Below are 11,321 nucleotides of genomic sequence, written 5' to 3' on the forward strand. Positions count from 1 at the left end.
TTTTTTGAAAAATTTTTTTTTTTTTTTTTTTTTTTTTTTTTTTTTTTTTTTTTTTTTTTTTTTTTTTTTTTTTTTTTTTAATTTCCCAGATTTCAAATGATAATTTTAAAATGACTGTATTCTATTCTGCCAGTTTAAACCACTGAAATTATGTCAGCAGGTCACTCTGTTCCTCTGCTTGTTGCCTGATGCTATAAAATTGCAACTTCTGCTTCAAATTAAGATAATCTTGGGGGAAATAAGTACTGTATACTCTCCTAAATTAGTGATAAAGGTTTAAGGGTCTTACCAAACTAACTCTAAAACTTTTCAGTGGTCAGGCTTTTTATTTGATAATGGTATTTTTTTTAAATTCTACAGTAAGCTATTTGATGAAAGCCACCTGCTAACAAGAAGCTATAACTGTGGCTGTAATGTAGTGCTTATGGATTTTTGTCTCATCGTTAACTTGTCTTGACTTCCATAATTTATTAAGTAGGGGCATCCCCAGTCAGTCTGATGTCTTTTGCCATCATTTGCTGTTTCTATATAAATAGGCGTATAGGCCATGCATGTGATGACAGTGTGGACTGTTTGTGAGCTACCAATGTGTTTCTTTGACACACTTCTGCTGTCCTACCACCATCTTTGTCTCAATTTAAAAAAACAAAACAAACCTCAACTGCTTTCTCTGTGCTAACTGAGCCCCACGGTTCTGGCCAGTGAACCCGATCATGTCGGCTCTCCTGTTGGTGGGCCCTCTGTAACCTGTAGTCCTAAGTACCTTTAGATGAAGGCAACCAAAATGCCACATCTAAGTACCTTTACCTGGTGTATTCTTTATGGGGGTTTTTTTGCCTACAATGCAACTGAATCAGTGCATGTGCTTTATCTTTATTTGTCTGTCCATTCCATAGCTCACCAACTTTATTTTTATGTTGTACAGTCATAAAGCGAGAACATCAAACATACTACGTGAAGTTGCACTTCATGTTGCTGTGTAGTGGCTGACCCTCTTGCAGAATAATGGATTTATTAGTACTGTACTGCCAGTAAGAGGAATCCCTTCCTTAGCTCCTGCAGCACAAGCTCTTTATCCTTTTCTTGAAGGACCTGGACTCTAGTTCTGGCTCAGGGATGTATAAGTACATGAAAGAGAGCTCTGTAGCTTGTAGCACATATGGTCATGCACTTGTTTTTCCAAAAGCTTAGGTTATGTCCAGTGACTTTTCTCATTTGACATAAATGTGTGCCTTTCCATGTCTCTACACACGTTCTGGTGAAGCGAAAGATGGCATTGATAACAACTGTAAATGTCTGCCTCTCACAACCTCTGCTCATGAGATGGAGCCATCTGAATAACTTGCCATCTCAGATTTTTAAGGAATAGATATTGTGGGTGTCGTAGCTTGTGCTAATTTTCATACAAAACCAGTTCCTTATCTGAAATTCAGAACTAACAAATACGCGTTTTGTTTGAAAATGGTGTAACTGACTTCTCTTTCTTTAGAGGCAAGTGCAAAATTAGTTATTTTCATTCTTCTGTTTTAGATGAGAAGAAGCAGCTGATTGCAAATGTGGAGAAACAGCTGGAAGAAGCAAGAGAGCTGGTATGTCAAAGAATTTCCCCTGTATTTTATGCAAATTCCTCTAGAAGAGGTAAATGGAAGTACCATTAATGAACAATTTAACATATATTCAGTAATGCCTTGCAAAGAGCCATGCAGATCTTATAGTTTATGGAACACAAGCAGGACATATTTATCGAACTTTCTGATCATAAGACCAGTAGCTTTGCAGCAGACTGCAACAGGCTTTGAGGTGTATTTTTATCATTCTTTCTGCAGAAACCTAGAAACAATCCTTGCACAATTTTAGTACTATTTCTGTGGAAGATCTGGCATTGCTCCACAAGCCATAATTAAATTAAGTTACTGAATACCCTTGTGGAATATAAGTATCCTCTACCATATAAAAGCTGTGGAAACTAAGGCATATAGTTGTAAAATGAGTTGCCTGCAGTCACACACAGGCTGGGTAGTAGCGCTTGATGCTGATCCTGGAAGAACATTTTTCAAAGCAAAGAGATCCCACTGTTCAACCAGCATTTTTACCTTTTTACTACTTATTTTCAACAGCCATATTTCTTATGATGACAGAGCATTTAAGAGTAAGAATGAAATGCACAAAAGCTACAGTATGAAGTTAAAAAGGCAGCATATATCCATATGTATTTGGAATATGCACAGGATTTCAGATATGTGCATTCAAACAAGTAGCCTGTCATATTTTCCCTTCAAGAAATTATGCAAGATGGGGAACTTTCTACTTCATTAGTGTGGATTTAGAAAATACCTTTTGGAACTACATTCTGAGATCTGTGGATGGAAGGTGCCAGGGTACAAATTTTTCTTCTTGTAGTTGCTAAACTGAGATCAAAGTGTGGAATGGGATCTCAGCCTTCAAGCCCTGAAACTTTCTCCTGTAGCATGAGGAGATAACTTTCATTTGTGGACTTTGCGTGGGAGGCACAAGACATATCAACAGATGTACGTGTCTCTTATTGCACATGCATTATGCTGGTAATCACTAGGTTCGGCTGATTACATGCAGTGTCGTTCTGTAGTGTGGTTCTTGCTGATCTCCGTGGAAGGCCAGTGCTTTCATTCAGTTGCAGAATTTGGTCCTTTATACTAAAAATTCTTGAGCTAGTGCAAAGTCAGAGCAGCTCCTTGCTGATTGAGCCATTTCCCTCCTTTCTCATTTTCCCCAGTATGCTTGCTAAACTTCTCTGTTGAATCCTATTATTCTGTGGAAGAACCTTACTGAATGATTAAATATAAGCACGTGTGTGTTTACAAATTCTGAGAGCATCAGCTTTTTCTGGTTCCTGTTGGTTTGAAGGAACCGTGGTTTAAGGAGCCATGCGATAGTTCAATAGGAATTGAACCTGTGGCCGAGGAGAGAACGAGAGGCAAAGCATAGTTCCTGTTGAAGTTGGATGTTCCCATGCAATGAACATTGCAGTGGATTCTGACTCCTAAGCTTAGCAAAGCGTTGCCAGGAGAGCTACACCACCGCAGTGGAGTCAAGCTGTTGCTGCTGCCCTGCAGCCAGCATAAGATAAGTGTCAAACACTCCCATGCCGTCTGCTTGTATCGGCTGGTTGTGAATAAGGGCACCAAACTGGGAGCCAGGAAACTTGAGTTCTTTGCTCCAGGCTTTCTGTGTGACCATCTTCAAGCTTCCTAATCTCTCCTGGCATCCTCATTTTGAAATAGGGAGATTATTATTCCCCTGCCTCACAAGGGTGTTCTGAAGATAAATTAATGATTGGAAGATGCTTTGATACTCTAACTGTTGGAGCAGTGTGAGGATGTAGACTGACATTCTTTCTTCCCTTCACTGCTGCCACTTGACAAAGAAGGCATTCAGTGATGCAGGGAAACATTACGTGTTTCTTATTGAGAAATGTGTCAAATACTGGCTTTGTGTTCAAAGTAATTCTCTATTATTGGGAGGGCTGGAATGAGCAGGAATTGACTTAACGGCTCATTATTTTTCTTCTTATGTCATCATAAATACAAATTTGGATGACCTTTCTTAAGATTAAAAAGAGAGTCCTGCTTGAACATTTTCACCCTAATGATGATGATCTTCATTTCATGTATTTCCATTTTCTTTTATGCTTTTGGGTTTTAGATCTCGTTGCTAATGCTACTAGACAGGTGCTTAACACAATTACTGGTTTTAAGCAATTATCTAACAAGTTAGTGATTAATGTCAAGGCTTAGGTTTAAAAAAGTAATTTGAATAAAAACCACTACTAACAGAACTGACTAAAAGGGTCTCCTTTTAAACTAAGGGCAGTAATAAGAAACAAAAGAAACCCTTGTTCTAAATCACTATCATTTTTAGTTTTGATGCACAGACTTGCTCAGTTGTAGTCTAGGTTTGAGGCACCGTCACACTTCCCCATTTAATTCACTTCATCTTGTTTCTTCTATGGTAGTAGGTTTGATTGGCAGCACACAGATGAGTTAGTTATGATGCCTAATGTCAGTTGGCTGAATGAATTGTTTTTTGGATATATAACATCTTTCAGCCTTTTAGATGGTCCTATGAAGAATTAGACCTCAAGAAAAATGTTCTGATCCTAGCATCTCCTCTGTAGTAATATCCGAATGCTATTTGGGTGGTGTACGTGCTTTCAGAGAGAGAAAAGCTGTCAGATTTTTGACAAGTAAGTGTCCTAATATCTAAGCGCAAGTTGCCTTTCTGAAACGCAAACGCAGGATGTGTGTAGGAGTCCTGTGGATTTTGGTCCTGGAGGGGGAAAAAAAGTGGGGGACACGATGGGTGATTTCACAAAGGGCACATCTTTGACTCTGCCAGAGTAAAGTCTCTAAGTGTTTGTTGGATGGATGGTTTTTAGACTTTGGTTATAGACGCATCCTGTTTAAAATATGTAGCATTTTCACAATGGGTCTTTAGAGTCTTTTAAATATTGCAGTTCACAGACGTTATATAGAATGCTGAAAATAGATTTTTTTTCATAAATGGGTGGTTTTTGATTTTGGGGGTTTCTTGTATGTCAGTGCAGATACAAGGGAGACTGGGCTATAGGCCTCTGAATCTCTTCTGGAACCTTTTAGTAACAGACAAGAGACTTCACCTTTTTGCATAGGGAACCTTTTGTTTCTCTCCTAACAAATGGATTGTGTTGGCTACGTGTTTCTGTGTTATGGAATAAATGTCATAAAGGAATGATCTGCTAATCATGACAATTCGAAATAAAAAGGATAGTGAGGGACCTGAGCAGGAATTCATCCGTTTAATGAGTACGAAATATTTGATGTGGATCATCACAGAGGATGCTAAATGGGTTTCTTTTGAAATGACTGTCTGGAAGAACTCTGCATTACCCATCTTCTCTTACAAGAACTTGGAAGGGTGTTAATGGGATACCAATCGGATTTGACTGTTTTTAGTTTTCCACCAATAATCCTAAAAGCCTTTGTGGAACTATACTGTGGGGGTTCCAACATCCTTTTTAGTCATACTCCAACATGGGGAAAATCACTTGTAAGAGGAGGAAGCGATTCAGGATTCTTGATTGCATTAATTTTTATCTAGGCAGTTGCAAATAAGTAAAAAGAGCAGATCGCCCTGCACCCAACATTGTTCATGCATTTTTTGACATTGTTTGACACTCAGGTGTTACGTCTGAAACATTCATGGCTGTTTGAATATTGGGGCGCCACCTCCTGCAAACTGCAGTCACAAGAGGGCAACAGGATCACATACTTGATCTGATCTGCACTTCCATCCAGTGGATGGAACACCCCCCCTCCCCACCCAAATGCATTCTTACATTTCGTATGCTGCTATTTGTTTATATGTTTGATTATTATAAGTTATCTTATTAGATTCTAGTATTAAAATCATGACAAATTCAGGGGGAGAATGTTTTGATACTAGATATACTGATGTTTGTGGGTTGTTTTTTTTTTTAAACCTGTAAACTTGGTAACTGTCCTCCATGGGTCATGTAATTTCTTCCCCAGAAATTCTTTTATTTATTTCTGTGTCTTTTCAGTGTGTGCTAAATTCTTTCTTAAGAGAGACTGAACTACTTAGTGCTATGAGAGAAACAAGGGTATATTGGCCCACTTTACTAATTGTGCCCTTTATTGTTCACTTATAGACTCTTTGTAATAATCTAAAAATATAACCACAGCTTATAGGTTAAAATTTGTGGTGGAAATGGAGAGACTTGTTTTCTATGGTATTGCCGTATTTTCTCACATATAACACAACCTGGGGTATAAGTCGCACCTGTGTTTTGAGAGAAGGAAGAGAAAAAAAAATTCTTTGTAGTAAGTCACTGAGGAGGAGAGCTAGGGAGCCAAGCCTGGTCATTGTTCTGCTCCATGTGAGCTGTACGCAGACTTGACTTTCACATCTGTCCATAACCAGCAGAACCTGCTTTTGCCCTATTTATTGCATATGCTGCACACTGCAGTTTCGAGCTGATGGTTTGAGGGTGGAATAGTGTATGTTATTTCTCGCCCTTGTTCTTAGAGGATGGACTAAATTGAAAAGGATTTAAACTAAAGAGCTTTTTTCAAATTGTCTAAATCAGTAGTGCTTAGATTTCTGGCCTTGTAGCCCAGGTAAGTAACGTGGGGCCAGTCCTCAGGCCATATTGGGCACTGCTCGCACAGCTCCAGTTAACACCCACATGCCAGATTCAGGCCCTGCACCACCCTGCGTGCCTGATGCAGCATTCAGGGCTATGCTATCCAGCCTGGAGGGCTCCCAGTGGGTCCAAAAATTTGGTATTAGAGGAGTGGTGGCACCTCTTCCCTGATGCCAAATTTTATGGATATATGGGGAGCCCTGAGGGTCAGATCATACGACACCAGGTATCACATTTGGCCCACAGGCCATGGGGTACCCCTGCTCTAAGCTTACGGTATGTTCTTGTATTCGGACATAGCAGACCACACTACTGTCACTCTGCAAATGGTTGGAAACCACAGTCTGGGACTGCTAAACTGAAAGTGTACTTCCTAGTTTAATATAATCTATTTTTTTTAAAATTTGGTTTCCATTGCATTAGGATAGAAAACTGTAATGGGGCAAGTTACTTTGCTGACCCCACAATTTCCTTTCCACGATTTACAAAAAAAAAAAAAAAGGTTCCCATCTTGCTCTGCTCACCTGTGACACAGAAATGTGACTTTATAACTATTACTATTTCTAATCATGTAAGCGGGGCAAAAGGTAATTAGCTATAGAAAAGAATCCGCTTCCTCAGCTGTAGTACCTCTGCTGCTCTGTTTTGCATGATAATCATAAATTTACGAGCCTGGGCATAAAAATATGCTTGTCTGCCCTCAGGATAGCAAGGATGATAACTATCTGGATGGCATGGAGCTTAGACTCCAAGTGCTTGTACTGTGCATATCTAAATGCACAGTGGGTATTTTCCCCTTCATTTAGCTTAGAATATTTGGCATTGACTGCTGCTGGAGTGAAGGTACAGGACTGCATTGACCAGTGAGTTGAGCCTGCATGATAAATTCTACATTCCTCGGAAAGACTGTTTAATTTTTTACTTAAAAAACGAGCAGTTAGAATTCTCTCATGTTCTGGAACTGCAGGCAGTAAGGGAAAGTATGGCTCTGTACTTGTAAGAGATCAATAGCTTTCCATATTTATGGAGATCAAATGGATTGGAAATAAATTGGTGCAGTACAAGCCCTTTAAACTAAGCCAGCTTTGTTTTGGAAAGCATTTTGAAAAAGAACAAAAAGCAATTGTGTGAAACAGTGTTGCGTAGTTTCCTGTTAAGTAATGTCATCTATATTCTGAATAGGTCACGATCCGGCTCCCCCAGGCAGTGTGAGGCCCGATCCTTTTGCCCGCAGGAGCCCAATTATTTACCCGAATACATTCCACGAGTGTTCCAAGTCCACCGAGTAAATCAGGATATTGGGTGTCTTTACTGTGGTCTGAGGCTGAAATATCAAAGTGTAAATAAGCTTATGTATAAATGAAAAACTGCATCTCATAGAAACCTGCAATTAATAGCTTGGGATCCTAACTGAAAGGCATTTCTATTCCCATGCAATACTTCTACAGCTGAGATCAGTGGGAAGCAAGTAAATATTGTCTAGGGTGCCTGCAGCAACCATTGCGAAAAGTTCTTTTTATCTTATAAAAGTAAACTTGAGAAGTGTTTTTAAATTCAGGTAAGGATTCTTCATGGCAAAACAAGATGCTTAAACTGAGAGCCTTCTCTTAAGGAGTCTGTGTGGCTAGACAGAACTAGCACCTAGTTCGCTGTGATTTCTGAGCTTGCAGCCACCTGCTGTTTAAGAAGTGCTGAGCAGTCCTGGGTTTTCAGTGAAATTCTGCACCTCTGAAATTCAGTAAGGTGCTTTAGCGTAGCTTTTTGGAACCCAACTTTTAGACGCAGCAAGCTCTGTCTGCTAAATGTAGCAAAGTATGTACATATTATTGAATATAACAGCCAATGGCAGTTCTAAAAAATAATTCTAGTTCGTATTTGTAGCATGCCATGCCTCTTTTTTTAATCCAAGGGTCCCCAAAGTGCCTTAAAAACATGTTAGTTTTGCATCATCTCTCTCCTAACTCATCTCCCTACTCTGGCACTATATTATAAAAAAAGGGGGGAAGGGGGCAGACAAAAGTTTTGTGGGGGTTTTTTTGTGTGTGTTTGTTTGGTTTTTTTGGTGTTTGTGGATATCTTAAATTTCACCTTGGCAAAATGCATTTAAAGACATCAAGTAAACATTCACGTTTCTTTCCTGTTTTCAATCGCTAGCTCGAACAGATGGAGCTTGAAGTCCGAGAGATCCCGCCTCAAAGCCGAGGAATGTATAGTAGCAGAATGAGGAGCTACAAGCAAGAAATGGGAAAACTTGAAGCCGATTTCGTGAGTTCATTTATCTTAAGATGTAAGATAGCATTTAGGAAGAAAAACTTACCAGAACATAACCATGTTTTAGAGGGGAAATAGCTATATTCTCCTTCCATTACTCCTGTGTGGGGGAAATGGATGGATTTCAGGAGGGGAGAAGAGACGTGATATTCTTAATTAGAGTAATATACCACTTCTGTATGTATTTTGTTGCATTTGTGGACAAGTGGAAAACTTTCAGGCAAGACAGCTTCCCACTTAAAGAAGAGCATTGCTAATTCCCAGTTTGGAAGGGTGTAGTTCCAATAAAACCCTGCAGCTCTCTGGCGTCTCCCACTGCATCTGCATCCGTCTTGTATTGTCAGACACTTCCTGGGTCATGAACACCGTCAGCCTCCAAAAAATACACCCTCTCTTACCACACAGCATCGAGATTAACTTTGTAGGTCTACCAGTGTAAACGTACCATGTGGAGGTCACTTTAAATTTTATAAAATTTTGAACTTTGTAAAAATGAGGTGGATTATGTGAAGTGCATTGTGACCAGAAACAAACTGCGCTTTTCATATGAAATGCATCTCTCATACACTGTCACTTGCTATCTGTGACTGCTTTTCCACTGTATTTGGATCCTCCCTGGCTGTTTTACAAAATGGCTTTCTGCCACTCGGGGTCAGAGTTGGCAAGGTTCTCCTGTGTGGGTACTTCTTACAGCCTCAAGCCACTCTTTCTCTTGTTCCCTGTTTCAGAGTAACAGATTTGCACACTAATACAACTGCTTCTTCTAAAAGTGCTCGCTGATTGCTCTGAGCATCCTGGCTGTTTCCCTTCTGTGTAAGTAATGCATGTGACGTTATGGGAGAAGCTCCACTTGTGTTGTTCTGGTTATGAACACCAGCATCCAAGAAACTTTTTGTCAGGGGGTGGGCATTATAGACCTCTTTGGGTAGATGCCTAAACTTCTCTGTTTCTCAATGGAAACTTCTTGTCCTTCTTCCTAAGCAGCCAAGATAAGGCAAATCGTGACCTCATCTTTGCAGGTAGCAGGAATGGGTGAAATTAGAACTGGGTGAGAGTGGCAGAGGGGCTAGTGAAAACAGAAATTGCGTCTTTTTTCATAGAAGAAGCAAATGGCTTGTGGGAAGAAAAGGAATGAGGATGCTTGGGAATATGAGTGAAATGGGATGGGGAAAGCATATAGAGGAGCAAACAATGTAGGGAGAAGAGGAAAACAGATTAAAATGAAGAAAGCAAGCAGGATATTCAAGAGAAGGAGCAAAGGAAGAAAGTGGAGGGAAGCTTGTAGACAGGGAATGAAAAAAGAATCAGATATATTTGGGAATCTTTGAGAAAACAGTTGAATGCTTCAGTAGTGGTGCAGCGCCATGCCATTGTAGCTAAGTTCACAAGCATGCGTATTCAGACTCCAGTTTTCAGATGATTATGATTACCTGGCTTGCTTTGTGCCCACATGTAAACTTTTAGGAGACCATATATAGTAGTGGTTCAGCTATATTTCAGGAGGGGAGAAGAGAGAAAAATAATGCAAGTATTTGGGCTTTGTGGTTGGTTTTTTTGTTTTGTTTTATTTTTTGAAGGGCTGGGGTTGAGCTACTCTGATAGCTGGAGGTAGAAAGCTGCATGTTGATACTGAATGGAACCTCCTCTTCTGCCTTGTAGTGAAAATTATCTTGACTATGGTGTAACTATGTTATCAGCAATTATCTTATAGCTTATAGCAGATAATCCTCTGGAGATTTAAGTGCTTCTTAAAATGTGTTCATTTTTACTGGTGGGCATAAATGTCTAAGAAAATCATTAGCAGTTCTGGGGCAGGATCAGTTTACAGACTTTTTTTTTTTTTTTTTTTTTTGGAAAGTTCACTCTTTTTGTCTGAAAGTAGCATGCAGGCATGAGCTTTTTGGATTTAAACTTCATTCTTTATAAATGCAGTTGAAAACCCCTTTATCCTGTTGTATCTTTGGTTACCGATATGTTCCTGTAAGAAAGAGGGTACAGTTACAAGCAGATACCCATAATCTTCTTCTAATTTCTTAGAAGATTATGGGTAGAAGCTAGTCCTTCACTTTAGGAATACATTTAAGAGAACTGTATTTATTTTTAAACCTATAGGACTTTAAACCAAGACGCATCTTTCCTGTTTCATCTTTTCAAGTGCAGCACTTGTAACTGAAGATAAGATGGCCTTTCTCGGTTGCTTGCATACCTGTAGAACGGTGTGAATGCAGATTTGAAAAGGAAGTTGTTTTTAAACTGCATAGCCAAAAGCATTTCTATTAGCACATATCTAAACCTTTAAAACAAGAGCCTGTAAATTAAATTTTATATACATTGTAATGAAAATAACTGTTCTGCCAGGGTCCTTGTGTGCCTTACAGAGTCCTGAAGATAAATCCAAGCAGTTGTTGGAACCAACATTGCAGCAACCGTTCTAAAACTCAAGAGGACGACATGCCCGTTCTGGAGACTGTTAGTACTCTGTATTTGTAGAGATGAGGGCACTTGGGTTGAGTGGCGAGTCACCTTGTTCCAGGGTTGTTTTGGCCAAAATATCAAGAAGTGAAGCTAAGCTGGAACTATGGATTTAACTTGATTTTCAATATTATGTGGAACAGAAATAGTCACGTTTGCCAAGTCGAAAGTATATTTCGCTATGTGAATTTTTAACTTAATAACATTTGTGCCCTGGAAAAAAAAAAAAAGCTTTTAAAATAATGGTCTTTTCAGATCTTGATTTTTTTTTTTCTTTTTTCAGTAATCAACTTTCAGGTTAAATGCCAGCATGTGTTCAGTGTCATCTTAGGTTGATCTTTGTATTATTTTTTTTTTTCTTCTCTCGAATCCCCAGCAATAAAGATCTTGTGATTAG

The 11,321-nt window shown here is 39.2% G+C and overlaps 1 protein-coding gene across 5 annotated transcripts in view; it reads left to right on the forward strand.

The window, feature by feature from the left end:
• VTI1A (vesicle transport through interaction with t-SNAREs 1A) overlaps positions 1-11,321 on the forward strand; it is a 502,745-nt gene that overhangs the window by 45,461 nt on the left and 445,963 nt on the right. For all 5 annotated transcript variants that reach the window (XM_019502808.1, XM_019502807.1, XM_019502805.1 and 2 more), the window contains exons 2-3: positions 1,531-1,589; positions 8,336-8,446. In XM_019502808.1, the coding sequence (XP_019358353.1) occupies positions 1,531-1,589; positions 8,336-8,446 (170 nt within the window). The remainder of the gene's footprint in view (positions 1-1,530; positions 1,590-8,335; positions 8,447-11,321) is intronic.

The sequence above is a fragment of the Gavialis gangeticus genome, unplaced genomic scaffold (assembly GCF_001723915.1).
Source record: "Gavialis gangeticus isolate Ggan-Ray unplaced genomic scaffold, GavGan_comp1, whole genome shotgun sequence".
Classification (NCBI taxonomy): Eukaryota; Metazoa; Chordata; order Crocodylia; family Gavialidae; genus Gavialis; species Gavialis gangeticus.